The sequence below is a fragment of the Mirounga angustirostris genome, unplaced genomic scaffold (assembly GCF_029215605.1).
Source record: "Mirounga angustirostris isolate CCGP_5_RB_7025 unplaced genomic scaffold, mMirAng1.0.hap1 SCAF_5, whole genome shotgun sequence".
NCBI classification, from domain to species: domain Eukaryota; kingdom Metazoa; phylum Chordata; class Mammalia; order Carnivora; family Phocidae; genus Mirounga; species Mirounga angustirostris.
This window is the reverse complement of record NW_026991713.1, coordinates 164,590,763-164,612,244: the sequence shown is the minus strand read 5'-3', so window position 1 is coordinate 164,612,244 and position 21,482 is coordinate 164,590,763. Positions and strand designations below refer to the sequence as shown.

Here is a 21,482-nt window from a genome sequence, read left to right as displayed (position 1 = left end):
CTCTTCCCTGACCTGTACCTATTACTGAAGGGAGGGGGAGGAGATGGAAGTCAGCCCCAGGGAGAGACTATGTGATTGGCAGTTCCCGAAGCAGACAGGCGTTAGGTAATCCAGGGCGGACTGTATCGACCATGCTGACTTACTGGCATCAAAGTACCAGCTCAGCAGTTTCAAAGTACAACTGACTTTTACAATAAGAACTGTTATGTTAATAGTATCACAACTGGTTAATTATGTTTCAATACAGCTTCAAGAATCCAAATAATAAAACTTTACTACAAAGAAGTTTATTACTGTTAAAAAAACGAGGACAGAAAAGAGTCATTTAATTCTGTACTATCATTTATGATATCATTAGTCTGAATAAGTAAACATTTTTCAAAATCATTACCTGATTTTCTCTGAGTTTATTCATGACCTCTGTGAGGGCTGGATAGCCTCCTTCATACCTCCAGAGGTGGACTGAAATATATTTTAAAAGATAACAGACATTTAGAGTTTCACGATACTCTTACCTTGAAAATAGTCTAATACACATAATGTTAATACAAAATTGTAATGTGCCATGTGTTGGCATATGAGTTACACCATAAAGTTTCAATAATGAATTCAAATGTTAAAACAACAAAAAAAAGTAGTTTTTGAAGTCAATTACTGGAGAAACTACTTTAACCACAAAACTAGACTGAGACTTGGAAAGCTTTGATTATAAAAACAAGCATTAAGGGGCGCTGGGTGGCTCAGTCGTTAAGCGTCTGCCTTCGGCTCGGGTCATGATCCCAGGGTCCTGGGATCGAGCCCCACATCGGGCTCCCTGCTTGGCCGGGAGCCTGCTTCTCCCTCTCCCACTCCCCCTGCTCGTGTTCCCTCTCTAGCTGTCTCTCTCTCTGTCAAATAAATAAATAAAAATCTTAAAAAAAAAAAAAAAAGCATTAAATTGAATATTATTTAAGTCATTAACAGTAAAGGCTTAGGGAATAAGTGTTTATTCCAAAGACTTCTGCTTCCTACCAGCTTGATCCTGCTCGCCATACCACGTGTTCCAAGTCCCCACCAAAGTACAGGGGTAATGCTTATCTTCATGAATCTTTGGCAACACCTCTTGACTTAAAGAGAAAAAACAGCAACACTAATTAAACAACTGACAAGATTATACCAGGTCCAACACATCATCAACAATAGAAAAAAGGCCATCTACTCTGTTCTGACAACTGACCTCAGAAATATTTATGATAAAAATACGTGCAGAATTAACCTTTTAGCTGAATTCTACTGCACTCTAATATCCCACTTATCAGAGGCTTAGGTTTCTGTTACCCCAACTACCTAGAATAGTTGTAAACAACTCAAGTATAGTGATAAAAATGGATAAAGAAGAGCCAAAGGTCCCAGGATTCCAGGAACCCTACATGGGTCTACTATTTGCTATTTCAGGAAAAAAAAAAAGAAAAGAAAAGAAGCACCTAGGAATGGTGAAGTTTCTAAGAGCTAAGTTCTGCTGGTTCCCAAGATAGGAAGGGGAGAAACAGAAATAGTAGGAAAAGAGCACGGAAGAAGAAATAAGAGAAGGAAATGATGTTTGAGATAGGGGAGACAACAGAAGCGGAACGAACAGGCAGAGGGGGCAGGGGCAGAGAGCAAGCTGGCTGTAAGGAGGGAAGAAGAAGACAGACCTAGAACCCGACACAGTCTGGAAGCAACCCAGTTCTAACAGTCCCCAAGGGCATCACCATGGCAGAGGAACCCAAATTAAAGATACAGCACGGAGCCTAAATTAGGTTCTATTCAATTCAACCCGCTGACAGGACTTAAGAAGTATCCTACAGTCCCATGTGCACACCCCCCAAGTTCATTACCAGTGATTGTGCAGGACTAGCAGGAAGGCCATGACAGTCATGGCCGTATATTAATTTAACAGAGGTGCCAGAGCTTGGCTCCAGGGAAACCTTCCTATGGTACAGATTCTAATATACAGAGCAAGGCAAAAGGAAGAGACAGAACTGTGCCATCCCAAAATAAAAGCTAAAACCTGCACACTTTTTGAACAGAAAAATTATGATGAAAAAGTACAATACGGATTCAACAATAAATGCAAAAGGGCATCAAGGGTCGGAAATGGAACCTGTTCGAACTATCTGCTGACACTGAGTGAAAATTAAGTTCGTGATCACCACCAGAGCCTGGGGCACGAGAACTGAGTGTATATGCAGTTAACAGAGAAAAGCTCAGAATGGTCTTATGTCTAAATGAAAGCCTGTACATTTTCGTGACCTCGTACAATGACCACACCGTGTGTATTTTCTGAAATGCATACACATGGTGTGATCACTGTACAGGTCAAAAAAGATTTATGTTAGAAATAACATGGGACTGGGCACCTGGGTGGCTCAGTTGGTTAAGCGACTGCCTTCGGCTCAGGTCGTGATCCTGGAGTCCTGGGATCGAGTCCCGGATCGGGCTCCCTGCTCAGCGGGGAGTCTGCTTCTCCCTCTGACCCTCCTCCCTCTCATGCTCTCTGTCTCTCATTCTCTCTCTCTCAAATAAATAAATAAAATCTTAAAAAAAAAAAAAAAATAACATGGGACTGGGTGCCTGGGTGGCTCAGTCGGTTAAGCGACTGCCTTCGGCTCAGGTCGTGATCCTGGAGTCCCAGGATCAAGTCCCACATTGGGCTCCCTGCTCGGCAGGGAGTCTGCTTCTCCCTCTGACCCTCCTCCCTCTCATGCTCTCTGTCTCTCATTCTCTCTCTCGCAAATAAATAAATAAAATCTTAAAAAAAAAAAAAAAGAAAGAACATGGGACTGATGGAAATCAGGGGTGGGGAAAGACGGATTATGTCAAGTTATTGGAAATGGATTTCCTTTTTTGTCATGACATAAACAACCCTGAATGAGAGCCAATGTAGAAGAAAATCTGTACAAATGACCCATGTGGGATCCAGAAAGGGGCTGGGGCCTGACAGTGAGGCCTAGGTTATTCACCAATACAAAGTCGTATCTTCTTTGCTGGGGACTCCAAAGCTGCTCTTGGAAGCCCTGGCTTTCCTTACATGAATGAAGGCTGTAAGGAAGGTAGTACTTGTACCCAGAACTGGCTGGGTTGGGCAGAACCTCATCGTTGGGGCCCCTAAAAACCAGGCAGGAGTTAAGTCTTGATGTACTGAAAACAGAGAGCTGCTGAAAGTTTCAGAGAAAAGAAAAAAACAGGATGAAGGAAAAAGGAGAACTTCAGGGAGATCATTCTGACAAACTTATAAGCAATGGACTGGGTGTGGGATAGGGTACAGGTACAACCTTGAGGCCAGGAAGGCAGTCAGCAAGGAGGTTACTCAGAAATGCGGCTCAACAGGCTGGGAGAGGGAGATGGAGACGGAAATGAAATAGAACCAAAATGCAAGTCAAACGAAGAATGCACAGCTCTTAGCAACCAATTGCAAAGAACTAAGGAAAAGGTTAAATAAGACCATGGTGACTGACACATGTGGGAAGCAGGAAGGGCCAGGTGATTCTACATGTTGAATTTGAAGGGGGAGGAAGACATCCAAATGGAAATACGAATAGACAGGAAATGAAAATCTGAGACAGGCGATGAAGTGATACAAACAGGACAGGAAAGATAATCCAGGGAAACATTAGCATAGATAAGAAATTTTATTTTATGAAGAAAGATTTAGAAATAAGCATCTGCTTTGTTTTAGGACATTTTTAAATAAAGAGAACTGTGCTGAGGTGATTAAGAAACTCTATGCTAATGTTGTATTTCATGAATCACCTCCCAAAATAAAACAACAAAGGATTTTTGCATCTGAAAATTATGCTGATTCTGATGACAAAATTATTTGCTTTCTTATGAAAGTAGCAGACATGAAGGTAAAAAAAATGCTTTTTAATGATGTTTGCTCACAATTGATCATTAAAATACAATTTGTTAGCTTACTTAAGAACGAATACACTTCTCTCTTTGGTCTTAAAGTTTACAAATTCTGTAAAAGCATATGGATCTCATTATCATATGAAAATCTGCCAAAGGGACTTAAATCCTGGTGAATGAAGACTTGAGAAGAAATGGTGGCTATATTCAAATACATACAGGACTTTCATGTGGCAATTTTACTTAGAGGTAAAACTGGAAACAACAGAGATCACAGGAATGTGAATTCTAATTCATAACACTCAAAGCGATCCAGAGATGGAATGTATGAATGTACTTAAACACACCAGTCAGGAAGGTCTGCAGAAAGGACTCAAGCACGGATGAGTAGATGGACTAGACGGACTTATAAGGTGCTTTCCAACCTTAAGAGTCTAGAACATTCTAACGTCTGAGAGCTTATGTGATGAGTTAGCCGTGTGAGTCCTTAAAATCAAAATGCCCTTGGCAATCCCACACAGAGCTCAACTTAAGAGCCTCTGAACATTCAGCTTCTAGAAGAGGGATCAAAGATCTCACTCTGCTATCAAGTGTTAGCTGAACCAACAAATATTCAAATTGTTAATTTTCCCCAAGTAAAGGATAGTTTGGTATACACACCAAATTTTGTTGTATGCTTCTAGGCATTCCGGTTTAACATTGTGAACTGAAACAAAAGAAAATTCAACGATAAACTTATGAACAAAGGGAAAAAAGTCAACTATGAAGAGAGCAAACCTATCACTCACACTGCAATTTGTATAGACTGCTTGTTTCCTTTTTGGCTAGGAGATTAGAGTGAGCATCTTTTCTTGGATCAACTTTCCGGACAAATAAGGATTTTAACCAGCTGTCTTCTCGCGGTCTATTATTGGAGGACGTCAATCTCCTATGAATAACAAATATAAAAATTTGAGTCTCATTAGCAGTATGAAGATTTCAGCATCTTTATATAATGTCACATAGTACATTGTTTTCATAAAATCAATCCACTCAGCAAACATGCCTTGAGCAACCTATTCTAGGCACTGTTACAGAACCTGGGATACCACAAAGTGTCCACTCTCCATTAGGAGCAAAGTGTAAGAGATGTAACTTGTGGTTCTCCTAAGAGAGTTCTTATTTTTTTTTTAAGTTATAAGTATAGTTGGCATACAATGTTATATGAGTTTCAGGCATACAACATATTGATTCAACAATTGTATACATTAAGCTATGTAAGTGCAGTTACCATCTGTCATCATTCAGCATTACTACAGTATTATTGACTACATTCCCCATGTTGTACTTTTCATCCCTGTGACTTATTTTGTAACTGAAAGTTCGTACCTCTTTTTTTTTTTAAGATTTTATTCATTTATTTGAGAGAGAGAGAGACTGAGTGTGGGGAGAGGGGCAAAAGGAGAGAGAGAATGCCAAGCAGGCTCTGTGCTGAGTGCAGAGCCCGACATGGGGCTAGATCTCATGACCCTGAGATCATGACTTGAGCCAAAATCGGACGCTTAACCAGCTGAGCCACTCAGGTGCCCCTGGAAGTTTGTACCTCTTAATTCCCTTCACCTATTTTGCCCATCCCCCCTCCACCCACGTCCTCTCTGGTAATTACCGGTTTGTTCTCTATAGTTAAGAGTTTGTTTCTTTGTTCATTTGTTTTGTTTTTTAGATTCCACATATAAGTGAAATTGTATGGTATTTGTCTTTCTCTGACTGACTTATTTTACTTAGCACAATATCCTTCGGTTCCACCATGTTGTCACATGATCTCATTCTTTTTTTATGGCTGAATAACATTCCATTGTGTATATGTGTGTATATATATGTATATCTATACATATCTTCTTTATCCATTAATCTATTGATAAACATTTGGGTTGCTTCCATATCTTGGCTATGGTAAATAATGCTGCAATAAACATATGGGTGCATATATCTTCTTAAATTAGTGTTTTCATTTTCTTTGGTTAAATACCCAGTAGTGGAATTACTAGACTGTATGGTATTTTTCTTTTTCCCTATGTTTCTTATGCTGTACCCTTCATCCTTGTGATGTATTCATTCCATAACTGCAAGCCTTAAACCTCCTACTCCCCTTGGCATTTCTATTTTTAATTTTTTTTTTAAAGATTTTTATTTATTTATTTGTCAGAGAGAGAGAGCACACAAGCAGGGGGAGCAGCAGAGGGAGAGGGAGGGAGAAGCAGGCTTCCCGTGGAGGAGGGAGACCGATGTGGGGCTCGATCCCAGGACCCTGGGATCATGACCTGAGCCAAAGGCAGATGCTTAACGACTGAGCCACCCAGGCGCCCCTCTATTTTTAATTTTTTAAGGACCCTCCATATTGTTTTTCACAATGGCCGAATCAATTTATATTCCCACCATCAGCGCATGAGGATTCCCTTTTCTCCATATCCTTGCCAACACTTGCTATGTCTTAACTTTTTGATACTAGACATTTTGACAGGTGTAAGGTGATATCTCATTGTGGTTTTGATCTGCATCTCCCTCATGATTAGTGAGGTTGAACATCTTTTCACAGAGAGTTCATATTTATCTTTGCCATTTCTGCTATGTGTTTTTCCTTCCTCCAAAGCAATTTCTGACACAGAAAAAATATATATGGAAACCTAGAATAATCAGTTTCATAGAGAAAGAAAGTAGTAGAGTGGTTGCTAGAAGATAAGACGAGAGGAGAATGGGGAGTTATTGTTTAACTGGCACAGAGTTTGGGAAGATGAAAAAGTTCTGGAGATAGATGGTGGTAATAGTTGCAGAACAGTGTGAATTTACTTAATGTTACTACTGAACTATACACAGATATGACTAAAATGGCAAGTTTTATGTTATATATACTCTACCACAGTAAATAAGTGTGAAGATATACAGGGAAAATGAAATAAATTCTTTCTTTAAAAAAATTATATCGGGGTGCCTGGGCGGCTCAGTTGGTTAAGCGTCTGCCTTCGGTTCAAGTCATGATCTCGGGTCCTGGGATCGAGCCCCGCATCAGGCTCCCTGCTCGGTGGACAGTCTGCTTCTCTCTCTCCCTCTGCTGCTCCCTCTGCTTGTGCTCTCTCTCTGGCTCTCTCTCTCAAATAAATAAATACATTTTTAAAAAAACCCAAATTTAAGAATACAAATTTCATTGACACTTTTTTTTTTAAAGATTTTATTTATTTATTCGACAGAGAGAGAAAGAGACAGTGAGAGACGGAACACGAGCAGGGGGAGTGGGAGAGGGAGAAGCGGGCTTCCCGCTGAGCAGGGAGCCCGATGCGGGGCTCGATCCCAGGACCCTGGGATCATGACCTGAGCCGAAGGCAGACGCTTAACGTGCCCCCGACACACAATTTTCTCATTTTCATTTTATAATTTCTACTATACAGACTGTTAGAAAGCAAGGATAGGGGCGCCTGGGTGGCTCAGTCGTTAAGCATCTTTTAAAATTTTAAATTTATTTAATTTTAATTTTAAAATTAAAAGAATAAATTATACATAAAATTATTAGCCTTTTAGCAAAACCCAAAACCATATGGTGTTTGTTTCTGTTTTCAATTTATTCTGATTATATAAATAAATTCTGAAGGCGGCAATTCTCCAAATGACCACAGTAAAATTTATGTCAATAAAAACATTTTGTCAATTTGTTTAAGTGTTTTAAACATACCACGTTTTGGGATATTTGCTTAATAACATCGTGAAGCACAATGGCAAGCATATAAAATTAGTGATATACAAAATAGAAAGTTTTAAGATTTTTTAATAAGACTATATAATTCCTGTTTTTTATTTTAGATTTTAAGTTCACTAGACAGAAACTGTGTTTAAAAATTTGGGGGGTGGTTAAATAAATTGTAAGAGCTTAGAAATAACTATTATGAATAATTAAGAAAGGGGTACAATGAAAGTTTCTAAAAATATCAGCATTAGGGAATTTCATTTAAAATAACAAATATTCACCAAAGCAACCACTACTAACAGTTTTTAATTCCAGAAATGCACAGACATGCATCATCATGTGTACATACAGACATTTAATTTCTACATTTAATACTTTATAAACTGAGAACATTTATTAGCACCTCGTTTCCAGTTTTTTCCTAGTATAGGCAATTTAGATAACCATTAACAGGGACTGGTCAAATAAATCTGGAATATCCAAAATCGGAATAGAATGCAACCATTAAAAAGAATGAAGTAGATCTACATGCACTGATATGTTGATATTTCTGAAAATAAATTATGTGGAAAAAGCAGGTACAGAACTGTACCATAAATACACAAAGTAAACTGTTAATAGTAGTGATATCTGGGGAATGTGACTGGGCGTGGGGTGGGAGTAGAGTTTTTCCTTTTTACTGTATAGCCTTCTGGACTATTTGACAAATTTTCCATATACACACATTATTATTATACTTAAAATTAGCTATAAAAGTGCACATCAGTAGTCTTTATAACATCATACATATGCTGAGTGGCACTTTACAGAGGGTGGGGTGGGGGGGCAGTACAGTCTACAAAACATTATTTTTATTGTGTTTTCCCAAAGATTTTATTTTTAAGTAATCTCTACACCCAACGTGGGGGCTGGAGAGATCAGGAGTTGCATGCTCTACCAACTGAGCCAGCCAGGCACCCCACAGAATATTAGACTTTAAACAGAATAAGCCTTATGTGCCATGGAGCGCCTGGGTGGTGCAGGCGGTTAAGTGTCCGACTCTTGGCTTTGGCTCAGGTCATGATCGCAGGTGAGACTGAGCCCCGCGGTGGGCTCCAATCAGTGCAGAGCCTGCTTGAGACTCTCCCTCTCCCCGCTGCATGCTTTCTCTCTAAATTAAATAAATAAATCTTAAGAAAAAAATAAGCATTATATGCCAGGCTCTGTGGATATAAAGGTGAACCAGATGCTTCGCCTATTCAGTCTCATAGGAAAAACACAGTAAACATCGAGTGGTCTCAGATACTATAGACTTACACACACACACACACACACACACACACGCACACTGTGGGAGGTCAAGGGAATGAACCACTGGCTTGGCCTGTGAGGAGAGGAACTCCAGCTGACCTTCTGGCTCTGTCTTGGAAGACAACACAGACTGGTGGACAAGGCAGGCGATAATCCCAGTCAAAAGGAACAACATGTCCAGGGGCATGGAGTCGTGAAGCTGTATGGCGTATTTCTGAGCAGCAAAGAGTTCAGTAAGGCAGGAGAACGGAGTGTGGGACGATGGTGAGAGAACGAATGGGAAGGCAAGGAGGGCAGAGTGGTTAGGTTAGGCTCGCGCACCGTGCCCACCAGCCAGATTTTATCCTGTACATGGTGCAACGCTACCAAGTCTGTGAAAAGCAGCCTGGCGGTGGTGTGGTGGGTGGACGACGACAACAAAGGCAGGGAGCATGGTTCCTGGGCTTCCTGCTGGCTGCCGCATTCACTACTCACCGGATGGACCAACGGACAGTCCTGGGTTACGAGTATGGTGGGAGCAATGAAAGGGAAGGAATACCTTCAAAAGATATTCCTGAGGTGAAAAGCAGAAGACACGGGTCCTGACTAGGTGTCTAGACAGTGCTGTGATTCAGTTGGAGCAAACCACAGATGGGAAATACATTTAACACTGAGACCACAGGATGAGGCAGCAGTGGTGAAATGGATTTCATTCATTTGAGCACCAAATAGCTATTGATTGTGCATCGCATGTGCCAAGCACTGGGCCAGGCCGAGGCTATAAAGATGAGTACACCCGGCCCTGACTTCACAGAGCTGTCTGCTGGTGGGAGCGGACGGACAACCATGATCACAGCCCAACGGGAGATAAGTCCTCGATGGACACATGAGGTAGTGGTTGTGACAGCGGTGGGGGCAGAGGAAATGGAGTCTAAGTTGGCCTGGGGGAGACATGAACCAATTCTCCAAAGAAGCACTTGTTGAACTGAAGACTTGAAAGATGAGGAACACTTGTCAGGTAGATGCCCAGGAGAGGAAGCAGAACCATACCTGCCAAAGCCAAGAGTATGTGAATACAGAAGGAGATGAGGGGGAGAGAGGAGGCTGAAGGGCCTGATCCGAAGAGTCTTGCATGAAAGCAGTCACTAGGTGACTCCCCTTCTCACCACCAAACCCCCTGTCACCCCAACAAACCTGTCTTCCACACTGCTGCTACAGAGAGCTATCTCCTAACTTTTCATTTTTAAAAACTACACAGAGGAGCACCTGGGTGGCTCAGTCGTTAAGCATCTGCCTTTGGCTCAGGTCATGATCCCAGGGTCCTGGGATCGAGCCCTGCATAGGGCTCCCTGCTCCACGGGGGGTCTGCTTCTCCCTCTGCCCCTCCCCAAATCTTGTGTGCCTCACACTCTCTCTCTGATAAATAAATAAAATCTTTAAATAAAAACTGCAAAGAGATGAAGGAACAGTATAACGAAGACCTCTATACCCTGCATGTAGGTGAAAAAATGAACATTTTATCATTTTAAATCTTTCTATATATATTTGTTTTTATTTTTACCAAACCGTTTGAAAGCAGAGCACAGACCCTATGATACTTTATCCCTAAATGCTTCAGTATGCACCTCCTAAGAACAAAGAGAAAACCATGATATGATTTTCACATCCGAGGAAAAGAATAATTCTATCTAATATACATTTCATATATTAAACTGTCCCCAGGGATGCCTGGGTGGCTCAGTTGGTTAAGCGTCTGCCTTTGGCTCAGGTCGTGATCCTGGGGCCCTGGGATAGAGCCTGCTGAGCAGGGAGCCTGAATCTCCCTCTCCCTGCCACTCCCCCTGCTTGTGCTCTCACTCTCCCTCTGTCAAATAAATAAAATCTTAAAAAAAAAAAAAATTGAAACAAAAAACTGTCCCGTTGTTCCCAAAATGTCTTTTATAGTTTTTCTTGGCAAGGGTAGGGTGGGGTGGGATGGGAAAGAAAAGGGATTAGCATCCAGTCCAAGTTCACGTCATAGAGATCTTTCTAATAGGAAAAAGTTCTGCTCAGAATTCTTTAGTTGTCCCCTTCACCAACAGGTTCAAGTCCTTACTCTTCATAGGACTCCAGACAAGTGTTGCCAAGAGTTGAGGTAGGGGAATGGTGAGAGAGAAGGTAGAGTCAAGATGTGCTGGAGGTAGAACTGACAGATCTGGCAGCTGGCTAGCTGGGAGAGAGCAAGACGGGGTGGGTTTGGGGCCACTAAATGGAAGATGTACCATTTCTGGGGAGAGAACCCGGGAGGGACAAGCAGGTTCTGTAGGAGGAAGATGAGTTAAATTCTGGGTACAAAGGCATCTCAAGGACCAGTAGGACACTAGAGCAATGTCCACTAAGCAACTGGAACTCCAGGCCTGGCACTGAGCAGAGCTAAGAGGTGCTGGCAAATAAGTCTCCTGGGAAGGCTTCCTCCTTCCCCTCTGAAATCCCGCTCACAAGGTCACTCAGACTCCTGTTGGCAAATCCAGTTTTCTGTCATCTTAACTTTTTAGCAGCATCTGGCACAGTTGACCACCACCTCCTTGAAATACCTCCCCTTGGGCACTGCCACAAACAGTGAGTGACCTCGCTGGCTCCTCCTTCCCAGTCTCCCTTGCTGCCTCTCCTTCCTACATCTAGCCTGTGAATGAATGTTCCTTCCTTCCTTCCTTCTGCCCTCCCTCCCTTCTTTTATTTTTTTAATTTAAAGATTTTATTTATTTATTTTTTAGAGAGCGAGAGAGAAACAGCATGAGAGGGGAGAGGGTCAGAGGGAGAAGCAGGCTCCCCGCTGAGCCAGGAGCCCGATGTGGGACTCGATCCCAGGACCCTGGGATCATGACCTGAGCCGAAGGCAGTTGCTTAACCGACTGAGCCACCCAGGCGCCCCTATTTTTTTTAATTTAAATTCAAGCTAGTTAACATATAGTGTAGTATTGGTTTCAGGAGCAGAATTTTTTGATTCATCACTTACATATAACACCCGGTGCTCATCCCAACAAGTGCCCTCCTTAATGTCTATCAACCATCTAGCCCACCCCCCAGCCCTGTTTGTTCTCCATATTTGATTCTCTTATGGTTTGCCTCTGTTTTTATCTCATTTTATTTTTCCTTCCCTTCCCCTATGTTCATCTGTTGTGTGTCTTAAATTTCACATATGAGTGAAATTATATATTTGCCTTTCTCTGACTGACTTAATTTGCTTAGCGTAACACCCTCTAGTTCTATCCACGTTGTTGCAAATGGCAAGATTTTATTCTTTTTGAAGCCTGAGTAATATTCCACTGTGTGTCTGTCTGTCTGTCTATTTATCTATCTATCTATCCATCTTCTTTATCCATTCATCAGTTGATGGACATTTGGGTTCTTTCCATAATTTGGCTAGCCTGTGAATGTTGACACACCTCAGGGCCTGTTTCTTAGCCCCTTCTCTATCCACACTCTTCAAGCAATCTCCTCCATTCCTATGGTTTTAAAAAATGTTTTATTAAGAAAAATTTCAATTAAATGCAATACAGTATAATGAAACCCACGGATCTATCAACATTTGGCATTCCTATAAACCAACAACTCCCAAATGTAACCTGTAGTCCAGACATCTCCTTTGAGGGTCAAATAGATCAAACAGGCCAAATGCCTTTCCATTGAATAGCTCACAGCCATCTCAAACTTTACCAGGTTCAAAAGTGCTCTGGATTCCCCTCTCCCCACACCGTATCTGTTCTTCCTCCTCCCAATTAGGAGCAAGCTCCCAGATGGCAACAACTTTATGCACGGATATTTCCCAACAGCGCCTGGCACATGGTGGGAACTCATATGCCTGTGGAACCAGTGACTTTCAGTAAATGGCACCAGCATCTGCCCATTCTGTCTCCTTTCCAAAATCAGACTGATATGTTAAAAACATAGATCAGATCATGTCACACTAGAATGTATACCCTTAAATGTCTTCCATGTCTCTTGGTATAAAATCCAAACTCTCTAAAATGGCTTGCAAGGCCTGGAATCACAGGGCTCGTGCTCCCTTCCACCTGTCTTCCATCTTCCTAGGCTTTTCTGGAGTTTCCTGGTATGCCTTACTCCTTCCCAGTCAGGGCTTTCCTGCACACTGACCCTTCAGGTCTCAGCTTAATGGCACCTTCCTGGAGAGGCCTTCCATGATCTCACGGGGTAGGTTCCCTGATCTTCTCTCACACCACCTACTTCAATCTTTAAGTCTATATGAATTTTTACCGCTGCCATGGCTTCCTGCGGAGAGTGACCATGGCTATTGTGCTGAGTTCCACAAGGCTTCAAAGACATCGTATACATTCAAAATTTGTAGAATCAGTGAATTAACTGGGTCTAGATTGAGTCCCAAAAAACTCCTACAGTTAAGACAGTCAAAAGATACAGGGGGCCTGAGAGAGTAATCCAAGAGCCAACAGGCTGGGCTTCAGTTTCAAGAGCATTTGGCCCCAGCAGGAAGTGGGGGCACTGGGCAGACCCAGGTCCAAATCTCCAATTTACTAGCTTTGTGACTTTGGGCACTTTAGGTGAATATGTTGGGTGAACACCTTCAGCCTCAGCTGTCTTTTTGGAAAGAAGAAAATATGAATTTCAGTTTCTTATCACCTGTGTGGAAAAAAACAAGACACAGTGGATGCTCAATAACAGAATAAAAATAAGAGGTTGACTTGTTAATCAACTTGTAAACATAAACATCAAATTTGGAAATACAAGCTGGGCATCGGTCCTAGGAAAGGTGCTGGGCCCGATAAACTTGAGTTCAAATGCCTTTTCTAGCTAGCTGTCTCACCCTCTTTGAGGTTCCATCTCATTTGTAAAATGCAGATCCTGTTACTTAAGATTGCTTCTAGGATTAGATTAAATAAACTCTCTGGCTCATAGTCAGAGTTTAACAAACAGGCAGTCAGTCCCTTTACCCTTTCGTTAAGTGACAACTGAATTTTCTAAAGGCTCATTATTTAACTACAAACAGATAACGTTTAAATTATCCAATGTAAAGAAAACAAGAAAGCCAAATCTGCGTGTCAGTCAGTATGAGGTGGGTTTTTGAACATGGAAAACAAGAACGGACGTCAAAGGGATGGATTAAACCGAATATTTGATCCAGTGCGTTTTGAAGAAGTTTAAACTTGAACCCAGTGTTGGTAACTTGTAAGTACTTTTTGACCCGTTGCCTACTTTTCGACGCAAGTCGGACTGTTCGTAGTGCTGAGACTTCCCCACTACTCCCTTCGTCTCCCTGAGGGCTCACCCCGGATGAGTTATTTTATTTCTTCCTCGCCACCTCGGAGGTTAAGTAGTAGCTCTACTGCCATCTGCGGATGCAGACGTCGCGGCTTCGCGCGGCCGCGCAGCCTTCTCCGGGCGCCGCGACAAGCCGGAGGCCGAGGCCAGGGCCTGGGGCCTCGGCCGCGCGCGCGCCCTCGGCCACCGCTCGGGTGGCGCCGGGTCAAGGTCCCGCAGGCCGGGCCCTGGCACCGAGCGCCGTCCCCGCCGTGACCTTGAGCCCGGCAAGCCCGGAACGCGCTCCGACTCTGCCGAGGCTCCCGCCCGCCCCGGCCGGGCCGACCGCGGCCTCGGACCCGCAGCCCCGGCGGCCATGCCCGAGGGAGCGCTGCCGGGCCGGGGCGGAGACCCGCGCCGGGGGACCCCGCGCCCCCCGCCCCGCGGCGGCCACTCCCCGGCCGCTCCCGGAAAGGGCGGCGCTGCTCACCGGAGCGCGAGCTGGAGGCTGCAGGGGGCGGCCCGCCGCAGGACACCGCCGGCCGAGGCCGCTCCGCGGGCGTGTAGTACTCGCGCCGCCATCTTGCTCTGGCGCCTGGGCTCCCACCACCCGGGCCGCCGCTGACGCCGCCGCCGCCGCCGCCGCGACCCCTCCCCCGGCCGGGCCCGCCGAGGCTGGGGCGGGGCGGGGCGGGGCGGGGCGCGCGACCGCTGCAGCGCCGGGCGCCGCCGCCAGGGGCAGCAGCGCGCACGGTCCCCGCGCGGGGAGGCCCGCCGCTGTGAGGAAGGCGCGCTGGCCGGAGAGGACTACACTAGGGGGCAGTAATCCCCTGCGAAAGGAGCTGGGTGTCCTGAACAGGGTGCGCAAGAGGAACGTGGGCAAGGCTTTACTGTACAAGAAAAGAGTAACACTGTGTTAAATCCAGGCTTCTCCCCCAATACCTTTTGAACTTTGTACCGTGTAAATATATTACCTTTTCAAACCAAAACCAGACCCCAAACAACGCTTTAATAAAAACATTCTGGATGAAAACATACTCAAGTTATCTCGTAGTCTCGGGACTACATTGTTCCTGTTCATGTCAACACTGGCGGGCGCTGGTCGGGCCTCCATTGTCAAGCCGGTCCAGTCTAGTAGCAGCAGGATGTGAAACAACGATTGGCTGAGTGTGTCAAGTGTTGAAATGAAGAGGTTCTCGGGACGGGAGGGGGGCACAGACGGGAGATCGGGTAAGTGGCCGTGGCTGTGAAGCAGAGGATAGAGGCCGAGTTGCTGGCACAACAGCGCAGTCCCAAGGGAAGAGGAGTTGACCAGTGGAAGGGAGGACATCTCGGCCAAGAAACCCTGGGTGGCTCAGTCCTTAAGCGTCTGCCTTCGGCTCGGGTCACGATCCCAGGGTCCTGGGATAGAGCCCCGCATCGGGCTCCCTGCTCCGCGGGGAGCCTGCTTCTCCCTCTCCCACTCCCGCTGCTTGTGTTCCCTCTCTCGCTGTATCTCTCTCTGTCAAATAAATAAAATCTTAAAAAAAAAAAAAGAAAACAACTTAAAGGTCTGGGTCAGGATGGGCAATGTATCCTGGGTAAGATAAAAGAGCCACAGGTGTACCTTGAAAACTGCAACCAAGAGGGGGTAGGCAGAAAGGGAGCTAGACAGTGAGAGAAGGGGGAGGCACAGGGAAGAGTAGAGGCCCCAGCCAGCAAGGCGAACATTTGACGGACAGTGCAAGAGTCTGCAGAGGCCGAGAGGAAAATGCCCTCAGGACTGGGTAGCTGGGAGGTCTCTGTTACCCAGGCCGGTCTCTGCGTAAGAGGGGTGGGGGCAGGAACTGCGCTTCTTGGAGGCAAAGGAAGCATTGGAGCTTAAAGGGTGCAGTTTTCTGACTGGGGGGAATATTTGAACATGTTAATATGTCAAGGAGCCGCCAGGGAGGACACAAAGGGACCCTGTGGATGGAGGAATGGCAACAAGGTTTCTTGGAGGCCAGTGAAAAGAAGACCAAGGGACGCAGGACAGGAGGCCAGAGGCTGTGTGGCTGAGCAGGTTCCTGATCTCAACTGGCCAATGCTTAGTGAGCCTGTAAGAAACTGGAGAGGCCCAAAGGGAGGCTGAAGTGAGCTTTCCCAAGGGCAGAAAGGACATGTCCCAATCCTCCGCTGCAGGAGACAAGCCTCTTCAAGCCAGTGGTGTCACTGTACCCTTGTGACTTCACACAGGGTCTCCCAACTTCTCAGTTAATCCAGAGACAAATGCTTTCACATGTATTTCCCTGAGATGTAAACCTGGTAAGTATTTCTTGGGTTGACTGCTTTTGTGCTATTTAGTATTAGGCCACTTATTCTGCATTTTTTTCTCCACTATCCTCTTGCTCCAGAGTTCCATTAACCCAGTGCTTTTTACTGGGCGAGGTACTCTTATTTCACAGGTGTATAGCTTAGGTTACTCAATGCCATAGAAGAAATACTGGGCATATTCCTGGAGCATAATTTTTACACCAAGATTATTTGGAAAGGTATCTTAAGATAAAAAACAATAGAGTGTATGTAAGCATTTTAAGTATTTGAGGTTTTTGAGATGGCTTGTATAGGTGTCCTGTCTCTTCCAGGATAACGGGTTCCATATAGCTTCACCCGTGGGAGACATGCACACCCTTTTGCTTGTTGGAAAATCATCTATCCTTTCCTCTTTCCTTATCCAGCTCAGTTTAGGTCTTAGGGCCAGTCTTTGAATAAGTCTGTCTCCTTCCTTCTGATCTTTCCCCTTCCAGTCCCATTCTCTACATGATGCTATTACTTTTATAGGAGTGTGAATCTAATTATATCATTCTCTTTAGAAATGTCAAATAACCCACAACCACTTAAGTGTAATTTCCACCTACTTCTCTTTTTTTTTACACGATAGAAGTTTATTAAGCAAGGATACAGAAAAAGCTCTCAGGAGAGGGGTCCTGACAGGGTTGCCCTCCGCCTATTCCTTTACCTGAGCTCCACTCGTGTTCAAAATGTCCCAGCAGTCCTCATCAGCTTACAGAAGACCTTGGTTATGCTCCTTTCTCTCATACTTTCAGAATTTTACACTGTTCCCTCTGCCTTGAATGCCCTTTCCACAACCCTCATCTACTAGCCTGGAGACTGCTCCTTTAAGATTCAGTTCTAGCACTATCTAGTCTCTTCTGGGGAAGTTATCCTTATTTCTTCCCTACCCATATGCTTCTGTTTGCTATTAAGGAAACCATGCATACCTCACTTCCTAGATTATGAACCTTCAGTGGGTGAGCAGTGCTTGTGGTTACTGTTGAAACCCTGTGCTTATATAATACACATATTAGTTGAGGTTGAAACATGCTCCAAGTCTCTTTCTAGGAGCTAGGAAACTGAAATATGTAACTCAAGTGTGTCTTCAGGTCAAAATCTAGGTTCATAGTTTATTAATAAGCAGCAACAAAACTGAAACTCTCCAACTCAAATGCATAGTGTGAGCTCTAAAACTTCATCAATGTATCGGATTTTATGAATTCAGTCCTATCTAATCTATGCTAGAATACAGGATAAAAGAAAAGTGAATTTTCAAGTTTTATTTTCTATGTGTCAACATTCATAATACAGACTTTAATCTGATAAAGTCTGACCCCAATCAGACTGTTGATTATTTCGATTTGTAACTGATTAAATCAGAGAAAAAAAAATTTAATTTCGAATATATGCCACCAAAAATAAAGATTCACTTAATGCAGTCTTATTTGTTTTATATCAAAAGATTTTTCCTCCCCAAATAAAGATTCTAAGATAAATTCAAGATTCCTTTGAATGAAAAAAAAAAAATACACCTTCTAAAACAGCTTACAAAACAATGCAGGGGATTGCTAGGCACACTTACTGTAAGAGGAAAGTGTGTTCAATGAAAAGGAAATTGAAAACATGACCTTAACCTTTTATGAGAATTTAACAAGGCCTTTGCTTTATTTACCTTTAGCTATTCCATAAATACCGGAAGAGAAATTGGACACTTTGTTATGAAACTTAGAAAAATTTCTTTTTTCCATAAAGCAAACTTATAAATCCCTTTGGCTCCTTCTTCCAATCCTCCTTCACTGTGCTGAAGAGCTATTGAGTTCTTCCAGATTTTTTGTTAGGCAGGTGGTTTCCAAGCTGACTGGGCTTTCCAGGTAGGTAGTTCCTGCACAGGGTTTTCCAGTCACCGGATCTATAACTTGTCCAACTTTGAAAATGATCTCGGCCAGTTCATGTTTCACATGCTTTGTTCGTGGAACAGGTAGAGCTTTGAGAAGCACAATATCCCCAACTGTGCACTGCTGAAGAGCATCGTGAGCAAAGTAGGTTTTACGCTTATTAAAATACTGTTGAAAGAAGGAGGAACAAATCAGTAGTTCCCATCTGTGATCTGACAATATAGTATAGAATATGAAAGAGTAATGCACAGAAAACAAGCTGGGACTTGGGGAAAAGAGATAATATACTTAGGAGGCTTCTAATACAAAAATTAGCTGCTTAATTTCTGGAAAACAGTATATTTTAGAGTGGATCATGTCCCTGAGCTCTCCAGCCTATTACCCTCAGTATCCTTGTCTATCAATCATCATCCTTCTTTACCCTTATTTAAACTCTTCCTTCCTAGGGGAGCCTTCTCTCCAGCCTATAAACATGCTACTTTCACTTCTAGTTCTGGGCCAAGTCACTTAATCATTCCCCATCATAAGCTCAGTTTTTTTTTTCCCCAACATAAAATAAGGCTCCAATATCTCCATCTCTAAAGTTAACCAGAGAATCAAATGTTATAATATACATAAAACACTTAGCTCCATGGGTGGCTCGAAGTACTGCAAACAAGCCACAGATGGTCATAAACAACCTTGCTACAGAAGGTATTCTCATTCTACATATGAGAAAACAGGCTCTGGAGTAAGGTAATGGGCACAGCTAGTAAACAATAGTCAATATTCAAGCTAAGGTCTTCTGACTCTCAGGCCAATGATCATGCTGCCACTCTTCAGCTTGCTCCTGTGTTGTTGTTAATAAAAGGCCACTTTATTTTGCTCCTTAACCCACCTGGTGCCCCCTTCCCTCAACTCTGTCACCTCTGGGGGCACCTGGGTGGTTCAGTCGGTTAAGTGTCTGCTTTTGACTTGGGTCATGATCTGGATCGCGTCCCGCTTCGGGCTCCCTGCTCAGCAGGGAGCCTGCTTTTCTCTGCCCCTCCCCCTGCTTGGGCTCTCTCTCTCTCTCTCAAAAATAAATAAAATCTTTAAAAAAACAAAAAACAAAAAAACCCCAAAAAACCCTGTCACCTCTGCTCCTGTGTTTTTGATCCTAGATAGCAAAGAGCATTTCTACCTTCCTGTGTGCCCAACCTTGAATGCAGAGCCATCCCTGCACTTTCCTCTTCCTTCCTTGCACATCTAACAAATCAAGGACTCTGACTCTTCTTTCTGAAATCTACTTTTCCCACTCCATTCCCACTGCTCCAAGGACTATTCAGGTCCTTATATCCAGTTCTAGACTTCTGCAATAGTCTTCTTACCCACTTCCTTACCTCCAGTTCTCACCCTATGTCTCCAACTCTGCCTTCCTTTGCTTATAGGAAGAAATCCAAAAATACCACATCCAAGACCACTCTCAGTCCAGCTCCCAGTGTTCCTGCATTCACTCAGCAACAGTCAATGCCTACTTAGGGTCAAGCTCTGGGCTCGACCTTGCCAAACCACTTGTTCCTGCAGTGTCATGCCCTTTAATGGCTAAAAGAGCTTCCATAAACCACTCACCATGGCCAGAATGACCCCCCCAAACCCGTCCTTTGGATATAAGCCTTTCTGAGATTCAGCCCAAATGAGTCTTAACTGAGGATACTCTCCTTCAGCCATGTGGGAAGAAACAGGTGTCCTGCTCTCTGCTCCCAGTACTTTGCACATAGAATGACTATAGCAGTTATCCGCTGAGTTGAAATTAACTCTATGTGTCCCCAGAATTTGAGAATGAACCATGATCAATTCACTTTGTTATACCCACAGATCAGCGCAGTGGCTGGTTCACAGCAGATGCTCAGTGCATCTGTACTAACAGGGAACTGTTTCTCTGCTTAGAACCCATAACATGCTGTGACTTATCAATGCCATGTGAAAAAGGGACATCCCTCACCTTTAATAAGTAGGGATCCAAAACAAGTCTGGTCACTCTCACTTTAGCTGTTTTTTGCATTGCTGTTCCAATCACCTTCCCCACGATCCATTTGGCATGGACGGATGAACGAACTACGGACATTATGTGGCTTTGGTCACCTGAAAAACAAATTTCAAAGTGTAATTTGCTGGTTGTTACGACTCACCAAATGAATTTTGTTACTAGACCTGCTGAAGTTCAGAAACAGTTTTTGTTGGCTTTCCGGAATCACCACTCTAGAGATGCTTACACGTTTCACTATTTCCTTAGCCCAACCTTTCAGCTTCATACTGTTTACGGAGCTGTCGTTTTAACCCAAGCCTCTATTTCCCCCTGTGCAAAACGGGAATAAGAACAGGATCTACTCACAGGAGCGCTTTCAGGGTTTAACCTAGAAGGCGCTCAACAGCGCTAATAAACGTGGGTCTTTACTGGTGTCCCTTACTTCTTTCCTTCCGCTGGGCCAGCCTGTCCCTGAAGGCTCCAGCCCCGCTACTCGCGCGCTCACGGCCCAGGCGGAAAGGCCGGGGGCGTCCTCCTCACCGGAGGACACCTTCACCTGGGACTGCTTTCTCGATCAGTCGATGCTGAGTCCGTCCGGCCGGACCTGGGGTAGGATGGGATCACTGACCCTCCCGCCCCGCACTACCCCGGGATCAGGCCCCTCGCCTCGCCGCCAGGTTCTCACGGGGGTGGCGTCTCGCTCGTCCGAATCCAGCCCCGACAATTGCAGGGCTCGACCCGCGCCCACCTTCCGGCTCTGTTTTCCCGGCGCGTGTAGTCCGGATGGGCGGCCGGAGCGTGACGACGTCACGTCCTTACAAGGCGCTGCGCCCGGGACGCCTCCTCTCATTGGCCGCGTGTCCCATCAGCGGAGGGTGAAGGCATGACTCCGCCCACTCCCCCTTAAAGGGAACCGCGGACCGTGGGTAAACGCGAGACTTGGACCTGCCCTTTTTCCACGCGCGGAGCCGCTGGAGCGTGGAGGATCCCGGCCTTTCATTGAACTCTTCCATTCGGTTTCCTCTTCTTCCGCCGAGCTCCCAGGCTTGGACAAGGCCTTGCAAATCAGAGGAACCTCATTCATTCATCAAACACGGAAACATCGGACACTGCTCAATGAGGAGACTTAAGCATTCTACGCGCACAGCTCCTTTAAAGATAAACTTCTGTAGGTTTTTGTGCCCAATTTGATTTTAGGTGT

At 44.3% G+C, this 21,482-nt stretch overlaps 2 protein-coding genes and 1 long non-coding RNA gene across 13 annotated transcripts in view; all 3 read right to left on the bottom strand.

Moving 5' to 3' along the window:
* The window catches only part of NIPSNAP2 (nipsnap homolog 2), a 34,874-nt gene extending 20,103 nt beyond the window's left edge, over positions 1-14,771 (bottom strand). For 2 of the 4 annotated variants that reach the window (XR_010411966.1, XM_045875434.3), the window contains exons 1-5: positions 14,598-14,768; positions 4,659-4,798; positions 4,531-4,576; positions 1,012-1,106; positions 392-462 (exon numbers count right to left, since the gene is read on the bottom strand). Coding sequence is in view for 3 of the 4 variants with exons in the window: in XM_045875434.3 (XP_045731390.1) it covers positions 392-462; positions 1,012-1,106; positions 4,531-4,576; positions 4,659-4,798; positions 14,598-14,689 (444 nt within the window). In the remaining variant the exon portion in view is untranslated. Of the gene's footprint in view, positions 1-391; positions 463-1,011; positions 1,107-4,530; positions 4,577-4,658; positions 4,799-14,597 lie in introns of all 4 variants that reach the window. The other 2 variants (XM_045875433.3, XM_045875435.3) reach the window with 2 other exon arrangements.
* On the bottom strand, positions 10,423-14,589 carry LOC135364574 (uncharacterized). Its single transcript, XR_010411967.1, has 2 exons — positions 14,136-14,589; positions 10,423-13,489 (listed from the first exon to the last, which is right to left on the bottom strand). It is a non-coding gene; the product is annotated as an uncharacterized LOC135364574 (long non-coding RNA).
* A 3,062-nt stretch (positions 14,772-17,833) lies between the features above and the next one.
* Positions 17,834-21,148, bottom strand: MRPS17 (mitochondrial ribosomal protein S17). Of its 8 annotated transcripts, none has more exons than XM_045875424.3 (3): positions 21,030-21,148; positions 20,258-20,397; positions 17,834-18,462 (listed from the first exon to the last, which is right to left on the bottom strand). In XM_045875424.3, the coding sequence occupies exons 2-3, from the start codon at positions 20,378-20,380 to the stop codon at positions 18,193-18,195; spliced, it is 393 nt and encodes a 130-aa protein (XP_045731380.1). In that variant the 5' UTR covers positions 20,381-20,397; positions 21,030-21,148; the 3' UTR covers positions 17,834-18,192. The 8 variants fall into 8 exon arrangements, with proteins under 8 accessions (XP_045731380.1, XP_045731381.1, XP_045731379.1 ...); XM_045875425.3 differs by having other exon boundaries at positions 20,948-21,085; XM_045875423.3 differs by having other exon boundaries at positions 20,967-21,082.
* Between the last annotated feature and the right edge of the window lie 334 nt (positions 21,149-21,482).

Coding starts and splice junctions, on each gene's coding strand:
- MRPS17 (XM_045875424.3), bottom strand. CDS start 20,380: ATGTCCGTAGTTCGTTCATCCGTCCATGCCAAATGGATCGTGGGGAAG. Junction 18,463..20,257: donor TGGATCCCTACTTATTAAAG/GTGAGGGATGTC, acceptor TTCTTTCAACAG/TATTTTAATAAGCGTAAAAC.